Consider the following 20,753-nt stretch of genomic DNA (forward strand, 5'->3'; position numbering starts at 1 on the left):
TCTGTGTTTCACCTGCGTCTCATTTCTCCTCCCTGTCCCAAGGTATTTAATTCCCTCTGTCTTATCCTCTCGTTGTCAGTCATTGTGTTTCCAAGGTTTTCAGTATGGTGCTGTGTTCTTGTGTCTCCGCGTCCTCTAGCATAATCTTCCCCGTTTTCTGGTCTGGTTCGTGTTGTTTAGTCTTCCTTGTGTGCTCTCTCTCTTGTTTCTCTTTGCCCCTCCTTTCATCTAGTGTTCTCCAGTGATTTCCATCCATCCATTATCCGAACCGCTTAATCCCGCTAGTCGGGGTCACGGGGGGCTGGAGCCAATCCCAGCAATTCCAGGCGAAGGCAGGGTACACCATGGGCAGGTCGCCAGTCCACCGCATGGCCAACACACACGCACGCACACCTACGGGCAATTTAGAGTGAACAATCAACCTAACACGCATGTCTTTGGACCGCGGGAGGAATCCGGAGTACCCGGAGAAAACCCATACAGGCACAGGGAGAACATGCAAACTCCACACAGAGCAGCCCAGACCGAGAATCAAACCCAGACCGCCTTGTTGTGAGGCGACAGCGCTAACCACCACACCACTGTGCCGCCAGTGATTTCCATATTGGTTTCATGTTGTTCCTTGTCCTGCTTATTCCCCTCGTCGAGAATTTCCCCCTTGCGTAGGGTTCTCTGTTGTGCATTTTCTGCGGCTGCATTTGTTTCCCCTGTCAGTCCTGTCTCCCGATGTATGTTAGTTTAGCGTAGCGTTCGTTTTATATTCCCAGGTTCTTGTGTCGTTTTTTCTAGTACGTTGTTTAACGTTATGTTTGTCTGGTTATTATTGTTATGACAATGTTAGTTAATACAATATTTATAAACAAGGTGTTACTACATTGTAATTACATTATTATTACAATGTGTGATTATAATGTGTTATTACATTGTAAATACATAGTTATTACAACATTGTTTGGTTTTCAGATTAATTTGATTTAAATACATCTGAAAATCATTTCTTTGTGAATCACTACCAAGAACAAGAACCTCAGTCTGTATTTAACTGCAGAAAATTGTTAGACATTCATGTCTGAATATCACCTATCATCTCTGAAACCAGGCTTCAAAGTGTAATCTATTTGGTTTGCTTTAACATAATCATTCAACTGCACTGTAAACCCGGATTTGATTTTAATAAATTATTTTAGTAATCATTAATAATTATTTCATGTTTTGTAAAAAAATATTTCCATTACTAAATAAAACTAGTTGTTATTATTATTGAGCTGAAATAGGCATTGCAATGATCATGTTAAGTAAAGATAAAATATAAATATAGCCGCAAGCGGCGATTGGCGGGTTCACACACAAATAGGCATATTTTGGCCTCAATAGGCAAAAGGAAGCCCAAAAGGTCCTTTAGACCTAAAAGTGAAAAGAAGCTGTTTGGGTTTGGCCAGTGTGTGCTCTACAGATAGAGTGTGATGACATCTGCGTGTGTCAGAAAGGGAGACACAGAAATAGCACATCTGGCTAGGGCTGCATCTATGTGAACAATATAGGAAGGCCTGCATTTGTCTATACATGATTGGGCCTGTATATTACAGACAGAGAGAGATTGAGGGTGCCAGAGACTATGCTTTGTTAATTCACTCCTTGCACACCTTGCACGCCTAACATGACTGCCCGTGTATTCAAAGTATGAATGTAGTCTGCAAAGCCTGGCATTACATGACTGACATGACTGGCATGACTGGCATGACTGACATAACTGATATGACTGGCATGACTGAAATGACATCACTGGCATGATGAACAAAAGTAATATGACTGATATGACTGACATAACTGGAATGAGTGACATGACTGGCATGACTGTAATGACATGACTGATATGACTGACATGACTTATGTCTGACATGACTGGACTGACATGACTGATATGACTGGACTGAAATGACTGACATGACTGGACTGACATGACTGTTATGACTGGACAGATATGCATACAAACTATACATACATTTAGGTAGAAGTGTGTGTGTGTGTGTGTGTGTGTGTGTGTGTGTGTGTGTGTGTGTGTGTGTGTGGTAGTGTATGTACTCAAACTATGACAACATATACTAATACATACATACATAAGTATACATAGAAACTATACATACATATAGGTATAAAGGTGTGTGTGTCTGTGTGTTTGTGTGAGAGAGAGACAAAAAAGAAGCCAAATATCAGTTTGTATGAGCATGTGTTAGTCACTGGGATATGGGTGGGTATGGCTAGGGAAGTGTCATTGTGAATGCTATAGGAAGGCCTGCTTGCGCCTGTATGTGTGTGTGCCTGGTTAATAGACACAGAGAGATCTAGGTAGCCAGAGCAATGTTTACTTAGGGCACAGAGATGGGAGGGGGAATGTGGGTGAGAGTGTGAGAGAGACTGAGAGTGTGAGTTTCAGCTTGCGTGCGTGTGAGAAGGAGAAGGTGACAGAGGGACTTTACATGCATTTTTATGCATTGTATATAATACTGCACTGTAGAGCCATACGATAACCGATTTAGATGAAACTTGACAAATTTGTTGAGGATGGGATTCTGAATGGGCTTGTGCATTTTGGTCAGAATTGGATAAAATATGAAAGAGCTTTAAGAATATGAATATTATATGTATCGATGCTGTCCATTAAAAAAATATTTAGCAGGTATAAGTGTCCTCAAATCCAAAATCTTTGGATTGTTTTTTGATTTCACACTCTGTAGAGTATTATAAGACTTTGCTTGACATGATAGTATGAAAATCCTAGGAGGAGTATGAAAAGTGATGATTTCAAACTATTATTAACTGTAAATAAACTGTGCATTTTTTAATAGGACATGTAATGGGAAAGTTGTTCGCACTACTGCAAGGAATCAAAAGAGTCCAATTGCATGTTCCCAAGTGGAATTATGTAGGGGATACACTTGCTTTTTTTGCAATAGCGCCCCCCAGTGGCCAATCGACACCCGGCTGGATTATGTCATAGGGGGCGTGCACTTGTCCACACCCAAGAGGTTTCGTGCAGATCGACCAATGGTAAGCCTGTCAAACGCGTGCCGATCACTGATTGGCCGATTACGTCAGCCATTTTGGAAGTATGGCATGTCTGCTTTAGGACCTGGTTCCCAGAGGCCCATAGATGATGTCTGCCAAGTTTCATGTGGATCGGCCAATCTGAGTGCATGGGGCAAATTTTTGCATGTTATAGCGCCCCCTAGCAGGTGAGGTATGGCAACCTCTGCAAGCTGCCCCAGACCCTCACAGGGAAGCTGTCTGTGAAGTGCCATCTCATTACATGCAAGTTTTGTTAAGTTAGAGCTCCATATGCGCAAAATTTACTATTGAATTTACGCCCCCTCATTTGATTGGCTTATACTGACTAGGTAGTGAAGAAATTAGCATTTTTGTTGGATACATTTTAAAGTTCAGACTCTTCTGAACGTTTTGATACCACATATGTGCATGTATGTGAAAAATCCAGGGACTAGTTCGCGCTCAAAGATGTGTGTGATTTTGCACATTATGCAAATTAACTCGAAATCTAAGTGGGCGGAGCTAAAGGGTCCTAGAGGCTTTTTTGTTTGGTTTGATCCAAGGAATCCATCAGAAGTGGAATTTCGTTTCTATGACCTACGGTGTAGGAGATATGGACCAAAACGCAAAATGCTGCGCTATAGCGCCACCATCAGGCCAATGTGGGTCATTGTCTGGGTTTCCCTCATTGCACCTCTGGTGCACCTGTCTGACAAGTTTGGTGTTTCTGGGCCTTACGGTCTAGGCTGCAGTATGCGTTTTACAGCCTGAAAAATAATAATAATAAGAAGAAAAACTCGAGCAATTACAATAGGGTTCCCACACTATGTGTGTGAACCCTAAAAAACCCTAACAATTACAATAGGGTTCCCACACTATGTGTGTGAACCCTAACAAGCGGCGATTGGCGGGTTCACACACAAATAGGCATATTTTGGCCTCAATAGGCAAAAGGAAGCCCAAAAGGTCCTTTAGACCTAAAAGTGAAAAGAAGCTGTTTGGGTTTGGCCAGTGTGTGCTCTACAGATAGTGTGTGATGACATCTGCGTGTGTCAGAAAGGGAGACACAGAAATACCACATCTGGCTAGGGCTGCATCTATGTGAACAATATAGGAAGGCCTGCATGTGTCTATACATGATTGGGCCTGTATATTACAGACAGAGAGAGATTGAGGGTGCCAGAGACTATGCTTTGTTAATTCACTCCTTGGACACCTTGCACGCCTAACATGACTGCCCGTGTATTCAAAGTATGAATGTAGTCTGCAAAGCCTGCCATAACATGACTGACATGACTGGCATGACTAACATAACTGATATGACTGAAATGACATCACTGGCATGATGAACAAAAGTAACATGACTGATATGACTGACATAACTGGAATGAGTGACATGACTGGCATGACTGTAATGACATGACTGATATGTCTGACATGACTGGACTGACATGACTGATATGACTGGACTGACATGACTGATATGACTGGACTGACATGACTGTTATGACTGGACAGATATGCATACAAACTATACATACATTTAGGTAGAAATGTGTGTGTGTGTGTGTGTGTGTGGTAGTGTATGTACTCAAACTATGACAACATATACTAATACATACATACATAAGTATACATAGAAACTATACATACATATAGGTATAAAGGTGTGTGTGTCTGTGTGTTTGTGTGAGAGAGAGACAAAAAAGAAGCCAAATATCAGTTTGTATGAGCATGTGTTAGTCACTGAGATATGGGTGGGTATGGCTAGGGAAGTGTCATTGTGAATGCTATAGGAAGGCCTGCTTGCGCCTGTATGTGTGTGTGCCTGGTTAATAGACACAGAGAGATCTAGGTAGCCAGAGCAATGTTTACTTAGGGCACAGAGATGGGAGGGGGAATGTGGGTGAGAGTGTGATAGAGACGGAGTGTGTGAGTTTCAGCTTGCGTGCGTGTGAGAAGGAGAAGGTGACAGAGGGACTTTACATGCATTTTTATGCATTGTATATAATACTGCACTGCAGAGCCATACGATAACCGATTTAGATGAAACTTGACAAATTTGTTCAGGATGGGATTCTGAATGGGCTTGTGCATTTTGGTCAGAATTGGATAAAATATGAAAGAGCTTTAAGAATATGAATATTATATGTATCGATGCTGTCCATTAAAAAAATATTTAGCAGGTATAAGTGTCCTCAAATCCAAAATCTTTGGATTGTTTTTTGATTTCACACTCTGTAGAGTATTATAAGACTTTGCTTGACATGATAGTATGAAAATCCTAGGAGCAGTATGAAAAGTGATGATTTCAAACTGTTATTAACTGTAAGTAAACTGTGCATTTTTTAATAGGACTTGTAATGGGAAAGTTGTTCGCACTACTGCAAGGAATCAAAAGAGTCCAATTGCATGTTCCCAAGTGGAATTATGTAGGGGATACACTTGCTTTTTTTGCAATAGCGCCCCCCAGTGGCCAATCGACACCCGGGTGGATTATGTCATAGGGGGCGTGCACTTGTCCACACCCAAGAGGTTTCGTGCAGATCGACCAATGGTAAGCCTGTCAAACGCGTGCCGATCACTGATTGGCAGATTACGTCAGCCATTTTGGAAGTATGGCATGTCTGCTTTAGGACCTGGTTTCCAGAGGCCCATAGATGATGTCTGTCAAGTTTCATGTGGATCGGCCAATCTGAGTGCATGGGGCAAATTTTTGCATGTTATAGCGCCCCCTAGCAGGTGAGGTATGGCAACCTCTGCGAGCTGCCCCAGACCCTCACACGGAAGCTGTCTGTGAAGTGCCATCTCATTACATGCAAGTTTTCTTAAGTTAGAGCTCCATATGTGCAAAATTTACTATTGAATTTACGCCCCCTCATTTGATTGGCTTATACTGACTAGGTAGTGAAGAAATTAGCATTTTTGTTGGATACATTTTAAAGTTCAGACTCTTCTGAACGTTTTGATACCACATATGTGCATGTCTGTGAAAAATCCAGGGACTAGTTCGCGCTCAAAGATGTGTGTGATTTTGCACATTATGCAAATTAACTCGAAATCTAAGTGGGCGGAGCTTAATGGTTGTATATTAATTGTCCTATTGAATTTAGTCAAGGAATGCATAGGAACTGGAATTTTGGTTCTAGGACCTACGGTGTAGGAGATATGGACAAAAAGTCAATATGCTCTGCTATAGCGCCACCATCAGGCCAATTTGGGTCCCTGTATGGGAATCTGGTCCTTGGAGTTAACTGAACCTTTTTGCCAAGATTGGGTTTTCTAGGCATTACGGTCTAGGCTGCACGATGCATTTTATGTCAAAAAATGGGCAAAAGAATAAGAAGAAAAATAAGAAAAATACCAGCAATTACAATAGGGTTCCCACACTGTGTGTGTGAACCCTAAAAATGTAAATGTATTAGATAACTGAATATGTTAAGTTTATGATTGGTAGGGGTGGGCCCTTTTTGAATCGGACCACTGCACAGTGCGCATGAAGAGTTGTTCTGGTTGTGCATATTGTTTGAAGAACCTTTCGTTATCACCCCGCTGCAGCCCAAATGTATGAGTTTTGAAATGAGTGTTTTCTTCAAATGAGTATTTGCAACGTTGTCAGATTTCAGTGCATGTAACTTATTTAGTTAACGCTAATATAGTCCAATGGGGGACTGCGCTACTTCCCATGAGTCCCTGCGACTCCGGTATTGTTCTCTGTTAATGTGATGTCTATGCATCTATGTTGATTGATTATGTACTTGATTATGTGCGTTACTTGGTTTAAGTCCCCCTTCATCAGTTTATATAGTTTTACTGTGTGAATTATTCCATGCCATGTTTGTGTAGTGTTGTCGTGTTATTGCCACTTCCTCATGTTTCGTGTCTCTTGCATGAGTAGGTTGCTGAGGCAAGTTGAAGAAAAAAAGCCTTGTTGTGTTGCAATGGATCTGTTTGCTACCTCTCCTTCCTACACCATGCCACAATATTGTTAAAATTGAATGTGAACAAGGATAAAGACCACTAAAGAAAATTTGATTTGTCCATTACATCCACTTAAGAATCTATGCCAATACAACTTAACTTCTTTAGGTATAATTGTATGTGAACTAGAGAAAAGACCACTAATGAAAACTTGATTTGTCCATTGCATTCACTTAAGAGTCTATGCTAATACAACTTAACTTCTTTAGTTATAATTGTATGTGAACTAGAGTAAAGACCACTAATGAAAACTTGATTTGTCCATTGCATCCACTTAAGAGTCTATGCTAATACAACTTAACTTCTTTAGTTTCTCTTTGTGCAAAAACTTAAGTTTAAGGCAACAGGTTTGTGACGCTGGTGTGTGAGAGGAAGGATGAGACACAATGAGCGTCTTGCGATGCACACTAAACGTTTAATCAAACACAAACACGTGAAGTCCAGCACAAACGGAGCAAGCACGCTGACGCAATGCTTGCACGGGCATGAACTTTAGACAAAGACGAGCACAAGACACTGCGCAAACGCACAATAAATAGGTGTATTACACAGACCCACGTGACCTCGGGACAAGGCACAGGTGATACCACGAACACGCTCACAGACGACCCACGCCCACGGATGTACAAACATGGACATAACGACACGCAGACAACGCAACGGCACGCCCACAGGGAAGGGTCCGGCACCGTGACAGGGTTTTCACGCAATTTTCTAGTAAGGTCAACTAATTAGGGTTAAGAGTGTGGATTGACACAACTTTTTCAATGATTTTGCAAAGAAATTTGTTCCCATTTTCTGAGAGGGGAGAGAGGGACTGTATCATGTCCATGAAGGCCACGGCAATTCCAGCACTGACATAACGCTTGGTTATTGTGCGCTTTTCACAGAGTGTTCTAATAGATAATGACATATTGAAAAATACACCAAAATGATCAGGGATTGCAACATCAGCAATTTCAGTATTATTAATATCTATGCGTTTAGAAATGATAAAATCTAAAATGTGGCCATGCCTATGAGTTAGAACTGATACATGTTGTATAAGATCAAAAGAGTTAGGCGTGCTCATGAATTCAGAAGTGATTGGATTTGTGGATATATCTATGTCAATATTAAAATCCCCAGTAATTAAAACATTAAAATCCTAGAAAGCATTTCTGCAAAATATTCAATCTTCAGTTTTAATATTTGCAGACGTTTTTAGCATGGGTTAGACACCACTTAAACTTTAGCTTGGTTTATTCACAAAAGTCACTGACACCATTTTTTATGCTGTAATACCATTACACAGATAATGAACTCAAGTCCCTGAGTGTCTTCAGGGAAAAACTTCATCATTTAAAAGCATTATTGTGACGGTGGGGTCGCGGCGAAGAACGAGACACACAATCCTTCACAGATACGTCACTTTTACTTGTACACGGTTATTGCGCAATAGCGCACGAAGAACAGAGATACACACACACACTGCAACGTGTAGACTTTAGACATTGACGAGCACAGGACACTGCGCGAGCGCACATTAAGTAGACAAACCACAGTAGCCCCACGTGATCACGAGACGATTCACAGGTGAGACTTGTTAATCACACAACAAAACCCTACCCACGTATATACACTGACGCAGACAAAGCACGTGGACTACGTTGACACACGCCCAAAAGGGAGGGGCCGGGGTCCTCAACGTGACAGACGCCCCCTCCAAGGGCACTACCCGTCCCGGGGTGCCAACAGGACCGAGTGCCCCGAACCCACGACGATGGGCGGATCCGACGCGCTCAGTCCTGCGTCTGGGAGGTGACCGCCCTTGGGGAAGCGTCCGCCACGGACCGCCTAGAACACCCTCCCTGGGAAGACGGGGGAAAAGACGGAAGACACATTAAACGGAACAGACACGCATACACACACAGGCACACTGACATACATCGGAATAAACGGGAAAAGGGGGTTTGGTACACAAACGGGCAGACATACGAACACTGGCACACTCACACATGAGACAGGCGCCAGGCTGCGCGCCAGGAGGAGAGCGACTAGGGGAGAGAGATCGGGTGCTGCAGGCGCTGCGGGTACTTGTCCTGCTCCAGCCTTTGCTGCATGGTCTCCGCCTGGTACAGCGCGGCTGGCTTGCGCGCCTGGTACAGCGCGGTTGGCGTTCGCGCCAGGTGCTCCGCGGCGGGCTTGTGCGCCTGATGCAGCGCGGCGGGCTTGCGCGCCTGATGCAGCGCGGCTGGCTTGCGCGCCTGATGCAGCGCGGCTGGCTTGCGCGCCTGAAGCAGCGCGGCTGGCTTGCGCGCCTGATGCAGCGCGGCTGGCTTGCGCGCCTGATGCAGCGCGGCTGGCAGACGCCCCGTGCGGGCCGTTAGGTGTTTCCCCGTCGATGTCCATGTCCTCCGTCCCCCGGCTCCACTCCATGGACTGCTCCGGGCTGCCACCCCGGGAGCAGTCCATCGCGCTCTCGCCGGAGCGATCGGAGTGTGGACGACGCTCCGCACTCCCTTTCACGGTCCTAACCGACCTCACCGAGGCAGGCGGACTGTCCTCCTCTTCCTCCGTATAGGAGTCCCCCTCCGTCTCACCGTAGTCGGCGGTAGGCGTGGAGCACCCCAATGGAGGGTAGTCCTCTTGCTCCTCCTCCTCCTCTTCACCGTAGTCCTCGCTCTCTGAAGGAGGGTAGTCCTCTCCCTCCCCGCCGTAGTCTACGGTGGATGCGTCACCTAAAGACGGAGGGTAGGCTTCCTCCTCCTCTCCCCCGTAGTCCTCGGTAGCGGACTCGCTCTCTGAAGGAGGGTAGTCCTCTCCCTCCTCACCGTAGTCTACGGTGGATGCGTCACATAAAGACGGAGGGTAGGCCTCCTCCTCTTCTCCACCGTAGTCTACGGTGGAGGCGTCGCACACCGAGGGAGCGGGTTCTTCGCCCTCATCTTCCTCTTCGTCCTGCTCTTCCTCCGTGGAGTCCCCTGCCCCGAACTCGTTCTTCGGGGAGGTCTCGACCGCTCCGAAAACCCCGGAGTCCACCTTCGGCGACGAGGGAGCGCGGGACGGAGGGGAGTGTCGCTCCCTCCACAGCCTCACCGCGCCCTGGCGGAAGAACTCCGCCAGCTCGGGGTCCCTCTCCACTAGCCCCTGGGCTGTGGACAGCTGGAGGGCGCACACTGGGTCGGTCTCCAACTCCTCGACCGTCGGCATAGCCTCGTGTCGCGGAGAGGGGTTCTCCTCAGGCTCCTCCTCTGGTGTCCTCCCCTCTTCATAGAGTTCGGCGAAGCCCACCCGTATGGGCGAGGGCTCCCGGGAAGACGAGGGGTGTCGCTCCTGCCACACCTTTACCGCCGTCTGGCGGTACTCCTCCGCCAGCCAGGGAATGGCGGTCTCCCGAGCTGCGCACAGCATATAGGAGCACTCCGGGTCCTGTTGGAGCTGCTCCATAGTCGGCGTGACCGGACTGCGTGGAGGGGAGGAAGAGGTACGGTGACGCCGCTTGCTGGGGCGCTGTGCCTTCTTTGGCCGGGTTGCGTATCCTGGCATTTCTGTGTCTCTTGCGGCTCGTCAATCTGTGACGGTGGGGTCGCGGCGAAGAACGAGACACACAATCCTTCACAGATACGTCACTTTTACTTGTACACGGTTATTGCGCAATAGCGCACGAAGAACAGAGATACACACACACACTGCAACGTGTAGACTTTAGACATTGACGAGCACAGGACACTGCGCGAGCGCACATTAAGTAGACAAACCACAGTAGCCCCACGTGATCACGAGACGATTCACAGGTGAGACTTGTTAATCACACAACAAAACCCTACCCACGTATATACACTGACGCAGACAAAGCACGTGGACTACGTTGACACACGCCCAAAAGGGAGGGGCCGGGGTCCTCAACGTGACAATTATACAGTGCCACAGGCATATCTATATAAGCTGTGGTAGTAGTATTACAGTATGAACAGGTAATCATTTGGCTGTACATGTGTTGAAAATTTAGCAAAAGACATTTAAAGTTATTAATGCAATTGTGCATGTGATATATTCTGATGCTTTTAAGACATTTTCACAGTTTGTTATCAATTTTTGCATCCAAAAGGAGTAATGGAAAATTCTACAGGAGAATTCATGTTTGTTCTTCATGGACTGAATGACACAAAGACAAACAAACACATTTACTTTGCATTTGGTCTTATTGTGTATATAATAACTCTGTTTGTAAATGTTATGCTAGTTATTACTGTCATTCTGGACAAAACACTTCATGAGCCTATGTATCTGTTCATATGTAATTTGTATATAAATGGTATAGGTGGTGCTTCTGCTTTCTATCCAAAGATCCTTGCTGATCTTTTTTCAGACACTCATGTAATTTCATATACTGGTTGTCTTATACAAATATGTGCAATTTACTGGTATCTATTCTGTGAATTTACAAGTCTAACTATCATGGCATATGATAGATATCTAGCTATTTGTAAGCCTCTGGAATATCACTCTATTATGACACACCAGATGGTGGTGAAACTGTTGGTTTGTACCTGGCTTTTCTCCTTACTAGAAACATCTGTTGGGACTGTACTGACAGCCCAACTAACCTTATGTGGTAATGAGATTGACAAGCTTTACTGCTTTAACTGGGATGTTGTAAAGCTTTCCTGTACAGATATCACTTTGAACAGCTTATATGGGTACATTCTAATACTTTCTCATGCTTCTCAATTCATATTTATCATTATTTCATACATTAATATCATCAAAGCATCTTTGAAGTCCAAGACAGAGAGAGTCAAATTCATGCAGACCTGTCTGCCCCATTTAATAACTCTCAGTAATTTCACTTTTTCCCTGCTTCTTGATGTTTTGTGTGCTCGCTATGGGAAAGGAGAGAGACTTCAGGCTCTGCGCAATATTTTAGGTATAGAGTTTCTCGTGGTGCCTCCTCTCCTAAACCCCATCATATATGGGATCAGAATGACACAGATTCGTAGCCAGTTTGTGAAAATGTACAGTAATACAATTAACACATTTAGATAAGTAGTAATGCTGAAGTCGGATCTGTGTGTGTTTTCCATTTGACCTTGATCAGACTTTAATTCTAGTCAAGTCAATTCAAGTCAAATTTATTTATTTAGCACTTTTTACAACACATGTTTTCACAAAGCAGCTTTACAATTGTATGGGTCCAAATCCCTAATGTGCAAGCCAGAGGCGACAGTGGCAAGGAAAAACTATGATGGTGGGGATTAGGAAGAAACCTCGGGAGGACCAAGACCAATTCTAGCCATCTTCTACTATAATTCCATGTTAAATCATAACATATCTAACTGAAGAAGACATTTTTATTTTAGCTGAATCCTGAACTACTCTAAACTAAACTTTGTTGAGGTCACTTAAAAGCTGTGGAGTCAAGTAGAGGAGAAGAGAGGGTAATACACTAAATACACTGCACAAAGAGCAAAAGGGAAGGCTAGCAGTGCCGAGCAGAGTAGAGGTTTTGGGGGAAAGTAGAGTGAGGTTCAAGATGCGGTGTGTTGTGCAATGGCAGATTCTGCCCCAGGACCTGTGTTTTTATGAAGAATGATATTTGCTTTAGAAGTTTAGGATAACCCAAATGAGTGGAGAAAAGCAATGTGCTTCTTCCAGAAGAGAAGGATTCCATAGGCGTAGAATAGTTTTGGCCTGTGAGTTTGAATGCGGAGAGTAAGATGTTCTTTAGTGTGACTATGCAGAGACTAGTTCCAAAATTTCTAAATTAATTAAATTCATGGACACATCCTAAAGGACCATAGCTATATGATTTAGCATTAGATTCAAGCAGAAATGGAACCTTCATCTGAGTTTTCTAGATTTAGCTAACACATTTGGTTTGGTGCTACATAATCTTGTGGAAAGCATTTTGTTTCTTTCATATGCTGTAGGGGAGTTGTAGGTGGGAGAGACTGCAAAAAAATCCCTGGCTCCATCCAATTATGACGTATTTGAATGACATGACAACACTGACAACTACTATTTGTATCCAGCAGTGGCTAGAGAAGATAAATGTTCACTTTAGGTGGGCAAGAATGACGGTTAAACCTAGTAAGCGTAGCAAAGTGTAAAAGGAACATTTGTGTGGGATTTTTTTGATAGGAGAACTGATTTCTTCATACTGGAGAGTTAAGGTAGATGGTATAGTGCAGCATCAAATGATGAAATGCAAGCTGTGGGGCTAAAGACAGAAATGATAAAGGTATATTTAAATAAAAATAAATGCGAAAATATATAATAAGATTATGCTGAAATGTATATAAATGGTGAAATGTATATTTAAATAAATATCTTCTAGGCATTTAAAATGTAAAATTGTGTAAATTATATTACATCCTTTAACATAATAGATAGACCAGGTAGATTCAATTATACTATTGCTCGGTACATGTTCAGACAACAAAATGCAGGTAGAATCCACCAGAAGTGCAAAATTGTCACGTTGTGGGGGGCCCCCTACCGGTCGCCCCCGGTTACAGCGGCAGCGGTCCTGTTTTTGTCACGTGATGTTCGTCCTTCAGGTGGGCGGGACCCGTGATCCGTCTCACCTGAGGGTCGTTTGTTCGTCTATATACGTTAGGGATGCACCGAAAATTCGGCCACCGAAAATTTTCGGCCGAAATGGCTTAAATTTGCATTTTCGGTTTTCGGCCGAAATACTTTCATCACCGAAACAACACGGCCGAAACAATGTGCTGTGATGACGCAAGCAAAAATCGCCACCTGTACGCGCTTATTTGGATAAAGCTAGCAAAAAAGTTTTCCAGTGATGGCGCCGAGGCAAAGGACATTACACCAAAAATTATGGAACTCGTTTAGACGATCAGCCGTTCTCTGTCGTAGGGATTTCGTAGGCTAATAGAGCACTTTGAGCCCCGTTATGTTTTGCCGAGCCGAGTTTACCTGAGCTGTTTAATATTGTTGCAACTCACGTCACGTTTTTATGAGAGAATTTATATTTATCTTTCAGGCCAGTCAGTTATAATTTAATTTAACTCGTATAAAATACATATATTTATCCTCTCAGATAAAAACGGTCTGCAAGCGAGTTAAATTTAATTAGTGGTCGGCCATTGTCAGCTTTATCGCCGTTAACGGCCCACCACTAATTTTATTTTATAATATGCATTACTGTAATGTCAGTGCTAAATAAATATTTTCAAATCAAATTTTGTAGTTGATTTATACTTTGAAAAGCAATGCCTTGATTTTAGTGAGGTTAGCCATAAATCCAATGTTACTAATAATTGGCATAATGTATTTCGGTGTTTCGGTTTTCGGCCTTGGTTTCCTCATTTTCGGTTTTCGGTTTCGGCTAAGAATTTTCATTTCGGTGCATCCCTAATATACGTCTTGTCTTTGTACCAGTTGACTGCTGGTTATTATTTCCTTCATTTGGAACAATGCACGGGTTTTTGGTTTGCACACTTTCTATTAAACCATCCTCTTTCCCTGAGACTTGGCGTGATCGCTTCCTTTTTGAGTTGCTCACCCTGCCCGTCACAGAATAACCAGCCACCTTTCGGAAGCCGCCAGTCTCCTTTGCTTTCTCCTTCGTTCGTGGTCATGTCTCGTGGTAAGTGTTTGTCTACGTGCGGTATGTTTGTCGTGTATTGTCTGAGAGAGTGTTGAGTCTGTCCCCACTCGTCCCGCCGTGTTTAAATGTTGTTTGTGTTTAAACCCGTAAATTACACTAGATGACTAGAGCTGGGGACCGGTAGACTCCGCTCTCACCCAGCGAAACTACCGGTGCCTCACATTGCACACGTCGGTTGTCCGTTATCATCTGTGTGTGTGTGTGTGTATGTACGTTGTAGTGTTTTGTTTTAATAACGACGCGGACGTGAGCGAGTGTGTGAGTGTGCCGTGGTGTGTGTTTCGCTGGTGGTGTTCGTGTGTGTATGTAGTCGGGTCCACCGGTGCGTGCTGCGCGCTAGAACGCGTGAGACGCGATTCTCTCTGCTCCTTTTCGCCTCGCTCACCCGATATCCCGCGGTGACGGGGGTGAGCGACTGCGAGCCAGAGGGATGCGTCGCTGTGGGCGTGGTGCGCAAGCCACTCGCGCATAGCTCTCTCTCTCCAAAGATCTACGGATCCCGTGGTGAAAACGGTGAGAGAGAGAGCTGGAGTGGGCGCGTCACGCTCCGCAGAGCGCGCGCATCGGTGGGTCCTGTCCGTTTGTTTGTGTTCTGTCTTTGCGTGTTCGTTTTGTCCTAGAGTGTAGCGTGCTTTGTTTTATGTAATTCCTCTCTTGCACCCCTCTTCACTGTGTGTGGGGAGGGGCCCATTAGAGGTCCCGTGCCACTGGATGTGGCACGGAGGGCACCTTGGGTGCGTATATGTTAAATGTTGTGTCTGTGTTTTTTGTTTTGTTGTTCCCCGGAGGGGCCCCCCCTAAATATGTTTTTGGGGGGGAGCTATGGGGTTCCTGAGCCACGACATGTGGCTCAGAAGGCACTGCTCCATCAGAAGACCTGACCGGTTGGGAGGGACCCCTGAGCAAAGAGGAGCCCCTGTACCCCTTTGTAGGCGGAGGATGCCTGGGGTGTAAGGACAGGGTGTCTCCTCATGCCAAGAAGGGGTCCCTTCCCCCCTGTGTAAAAGGGGGGTCAGTGGTCGGAGCAGTGCGCGTTTTGTGTTATGTGTTGTCTGTGTGCGTGTGTTTGTGATGTGTTGCAGGTCGCTCCTGGTGGTGGACTGCGGTACTCCCGGACCTAGTGGGGTCTCCAGGAGGAGACCCTCTCCTTCGAGCTCGGGGTGACCAGCGTGTCCCTGTTGCGGATTGCCAGGGCCCTGGTCTCTGGCGCTCCTGGGTTGGGTGGAGGAGTCCACCTTGAGATGAGGGGCCCCGGGGAGGGGTTCACTCCCCAGGAGTCTGGGGTGACCCCTAGCGAAAGGGCAGGGGTCAGCTCCGAGCGAGGAGGTAGGTTCGGGAGGTGGTTGGTGGAAGCCGTGGCCGCACCCCAGTGTGGCGGCCTGCACACATCCACACCTGTGACGTTCGTTGGGCCATGTGCTCCGGGTCCGCACTCAGCGGTGGGGCTTAAGCGGCCTAATGGCCGGTTAGGGCGCGAGGGCCCTGTGACCGACCGGGGCGTGGTTATCGTCTTGTTGACGGCCCAGTCGGTCCAGGGTCCCGCCCAGGAGGCGAGCTAGCTTGTGTGTTTTATGTTTTCAGCTCCAGGACTGCAGGGAACGGGTCCCTGCCTTGTCTGCGTCCTGTGACGAGGAGCTTATGTGTTTTGTGTTTCAGCTCAGGATGGCAGGGAACGGGTCCCTGTCTTGTCCCCGCCCTCCCGCCCCTTTGTTGTATTTTGTGTGCTGCCGCTGTAAGCCGCACATCCGGAGGGGAGTGCAGCTTTGGTGGGGGGGTCTGTCACGTTGTGGGGGGGCCCCCTACCGGTCGCCCCCGGTTACAGCGGCAGCGGTCCTGTTTTTGTCACGTGATGTTCGTCCTTCAGGTGGGCGGGACCCGTGATCCGTCTCACCTGAGGCGTCTCACCTGAGGGTCTCACCCTGCCCGTCACAAAAATAGTAGCATAGTGTAATTGTAAGGACTGCAAATGGTGCATTATGAGGAGTGCAAATAGAACAGAGTTTAGAATTATTAATGAAAATAATGGTCACTTTGCATTTAATTCATTTACTTTTTATTTCAAAATGGCCTTTTAAGATTTTTGTAATAAAAGCTTTTCAAATAATTCTATGATTTTGCCATTTTAAGTTTATTTATATTGTAGCATCAGTCCAATGGGGGACACTAACTCCAATGAGCCTTTGCGACTCTGGTGTTGATCCGTGTTATGTGTAGTGTTATGACGTGTTATTAGTTATGTATTGGATTGTGTGTGTTATTAGTTTAAGTTAATCTGTTTATGTAGTCTGTAGGTGCCTGAGTTTCCCTGCAATGTGTGTGTAATGCCATTTCATCCTTGCCATTCCCTCGTGTATCAAAGTCAAGTCTGTTCGACATTATCATGGCTTCACTACGCGATTACGTTATTGAGGCTATCAATAAAAAGCCTTGTTACTTTGTAGATGGACCTGCCCCTGCCTCTCCTTTCCACACCACGCCACAGTGTTTTCAATGATCTTTTAATGATTGTTTACTAACCTGTTAAACATGGCAATTGGGAGAAACATCTAAACACACAGAATGATCATTTGCTGCTGATTGCTTTGAGTCTGATGTTGACTGCATACAGATTTGGAGTAACATACGGTGTCCTGGACCAAAATGAGGATCCATTTGCAGAAAAAACTCAGTTTTATTATAAACAGAGAGGGGTAAGTCAAAGGCGCGAATAACCACAGTTCAGATCGACAACAAAAGAATGGCCAGATTAAACAGGCAGAGATAAAGTGAGGCGAGACAGAAGGCAGGGTGCTTAACAGACATCCAAGAACGGCAGGAAAAGCAAACAGTGATCCAGGCAGAGGTATAAGACAAGGTCTAGGCCAGGGATGGGCAACTTCCATGACAAAGAGGGCCAAAATTTTTTCAGCACTATTATTGGAGGGCCACATGACCACGCACTTCAAATAATTGGATATGAAAGACACTACAAATTATTCTCAATAAGAACACATTTTAAATGAATTCAGATCTGTATGTTTATTGCACCAACATACATCTATTTTCTGCATATAAATGCATTAACATGTCCTTAATAAGCAACAAAGACAAAACATTTGCTTAATAAAAAAGTGCAAAAAGGAATTTGAACTCCTTCATATCAAAGAACTGTAACGCGTAGCGCTGCGGAGCGAGGAGGCGGACACAAACGCTGAGAAGAGCGAGATTTAATAAGGGGAATTCCATAGGCGAAGTCGTTTGTACAGGCACGGGTCAAAACGGGAGAGCCGTCCAAGTGGTCAACAGGACAGGCAGGAGTCGTAACAGGAGAGCCATTCACAACGGAGAAACACAACGGAGACGGAAAATACCAGAACAGCGATGACAGAGATAATCCACAAAACCGAACAAACCACAAATAACCGACAACGGGCGAAACACAGAGATACAAGTACACAGGACTAAACTAGACACAACTGAACGCAATGACGACACGGGCGTGGCAGACAGAGGGAAACCAGGGGGGTGTTCCAAGAAGCGGGTTAAGCGAGAAAACCCGGGTAAGTTAACTCAGAGTTCACGGAAACTCGAGGTTTTCCGTTCCAGAAACCGAGCTTAGAGAGAACCGGAGTCAGTTACTATAGCAACTTATGCTCTGAAGCTAACCTGCTCGCTGGCAGGTTAACTTGGACCTGACCCAGAGTTACAAACACGTCATTATGACGTGTCTTTTCCTCGACGATCAAGTGGATATTGAAACTCAGTCTATTCGCTGAGTTCTTCGTCGGGAACGCCTTATAAAACCCCGAATAGACATAGGCCTACTATCATTTTCGGATTATTTTTTTAATGAACGTTATCGTTTTCAGCACAATCCATTACTTACATCAATAACTTTATTATTATAATAACATTTCAAATATTACACATCGCGGATCAGCCCTAAATTCTCTCCAGATTGTTATATATCGGTCTTCGTTTTTTGCTAGTGGAAGTTTTCTTTATAGTGTAGGAGATGCGGAATCTGTGGGTTTCCATCCAAACCTTTCGAAAAAATAATGCGCAATTTCCAAGTTTCGGCAGAAAAAAATGCGAATTAAGCCTTGTTTCCATTCATTACAGTTATGCGAATAAACTTTAGATCACGTGAGAGGACGCCAAACAATAGTGGTTTTACGTCCATCTGGCAGTTACGCATTTTTGCACGTTGAGGTTTTGAAACATTTTTTTCTTTTTCTTTTCTATACATGGAGAAGTTAAATTCAATTTTTGCTCTCTCCAGAACTGTTTTTGTATGCATTTGCCATTTTTACATCGCGATCGTGTACAGAACCACATGACTTGAGGCATGATACGTCATCGTTTATGCGAAAAACCCTTTTCCATCCAGTTTTTCCGAATTTTGGCGATGCGATAGTCTAACTTTTCCACCTCCTCCTAGCGTAAAAATCTTTTTGCGATATTTGGGGCTTTTTTCGAATTTTGGTCTTTTTCCATCCAGTTTTTTTCATGCGCATTTTCAAAATGCGCAAAAACTCGGTGGATGGAAAACCCTCGGTCTGTCCGAAAACTATGTCCGGCATTAAAATGACTAGTGCCCGGTTTTGTGGTGTTTCCTGGGCTTAAGCAAGTTATGGACATCAAAGAGGAATTCCACAGCATCATTGGTTTGTCTTTAATTCACACGGACAATAAAGAAATTAAGCAAAGGAGAGGCAATATATAACGAACTTCATTCCATTTACATTTTAAGGATTTCCTAGAGTGATTGGCTGTATTGATGGAACCTACATATGCTACCTATTCCAGCACCATTAGAACATGAAAATTCATCTATAGCATTAATGTACAGGTACTAACCTTTATAATCCTTAATGAATACTTATCTTTAATGGTAACAAAAATAACGTAGCTATTGTAACTGACCGTTCTTCCCATCAAGATCATATGTGATGCTTCCCACCTCGTCACAAATGTTGAAGCCAGATGGCCAGGATCCGTGTATGATTCCACACTGTACAACAAATCTGAACAGAGTAGGCCTGCGGTAGTTTTGCTAGTTGTTCACATGCAGTGTAATAGTTAAATCATTGCAAACCCTAGTGTGATTATAGGACATGACGGCCTCCTTCATGGAGACAGAGGGTATCCCTGCCTGTCCTATAGGCCTACCTTATGACTCCCTATTCAGATCCTGCACCTGGACCACAGTCCCGCTACAATCAAGCCCACAGCAAAACCAGGGCAAGAATTTAAATGACCCTAGGAATCCTCGAGGCCAGGTTCCAGTGCCTGAAGGTGCTCAGAGTAACCCCTGATAGGGCGTGCCACATAATAATGGCATATGTGGTATTACACAACATTGCAACCACCCAGGAAGAGCGACAGCCTACCATCTCTGACATGCCCACAGACGAGGAACCTTACATGCATGTGGGTGACAACAGAGATGGTGGAGTTGTCAGAGACTCCATCTGGAATTACTGCTTTCCACATTAAATCATGCACCACCACCCACCCCACCATCCACCCTGTAACCTTTTAATATACATTACAGTCAAAATCACTGCTATGTTTCATTATTTCATTTTTCCTGTAAATAAATATATTTTATAATATATTTTAAGAATAAGATATAGTTATGTACAGCCATACCACTTTGTACAATATTCTTATACTTCATTTTTATCTGATGCCATGTGTGTTTCACACCACTCAGATTAGACCTGGAATTAGTAAGTGTTCAATAAAAAAATATTTAAAAACTCAATACAGTATTATAAAGGTGGAGAAAATAATAATATAATCGCACCCTTCTGCTAAATATAAAAATATAATTTTCACTCACGCATTAACTCTGTTGGCAATTTTTTGACATGCTGACTGCCTTTCTCTAGCAGCTACCGCAGTATTACATTTACGTTTAATAATATCTAAATATTCTGCATACGCAAGCTACAGTGGTGTGAAATACGATGTTCGGCTGATTTTCGCGTTTAAATCCATGATAAATCCTATTTATCTGCGTTCCATTAAGAATGCCTTTCATAGTTACGCGTGAACGCGCTTCTGTCTGGGTCAACCTACTCAGAGTTGAGCGACCCTGATTACTTTAACTCCGATCCGCCGT

The 20,753-nt window shown here is 44.4% G+C and overlaps 2 protein-coding genes across 2 annotated transcripts in view; both read left to right on the plus strand.

The window, feature by feature from the left end:
* LOC143477401 (putative olfactory receptor 7A2) overlaps window positions 1–6,961 on the plus strand; it is a 45,526-nt gene extending 38,565 nt beyond the window's left edge. Inside the window, exons 3-4 of the mRNA XM_076975981.1 lie at window positions 3,657–3,744; window positions 6,944–6,961. Coding sequence (XP_076832096.1) covers window positions 3,657–3,744; window positions 6,944–6,961 — 106 coding nt within the window. The remainder of the gene's footprint in view (window positions 1–3,656; window positions 3,745–6,943) is intronic.
* Window positions 6,962–11,121: 4,160 nt separating this feature from the next.
* Window positions 11,122–12,054, plus strand: LOC143477402 (olfactory receptor 4S1-like). The gene has a single exon (XM_076975982.1). It carries the CDS (start codon window positions 11,122–11,124, stop codon window positions 12,052–12,054), a length of 933 nt encoding a protein of 310 aa, XP_076832097.1.
* The last annotated feature ends 8,699 nt before the right edge of the window (window positions 12,055–20,753 follow it).

The sequence above is a fragment of the Brachyhypopomus gauderio genome, chromosome 16 (genome assembly GCF_052324685.1).
Source record: "Brachyhypopomus gauderio isolate BG-103 chromosome 16, BGAUD_0.2, whole genome shotgun sequence".
Taxonomy (NCBI): Eukaryota; Metazoa; Chordata; class Actinopteri; order Gymnotiformes; family Hypopomidae; genus Brachyhypopomus; species Brachyhypopomus gauderio.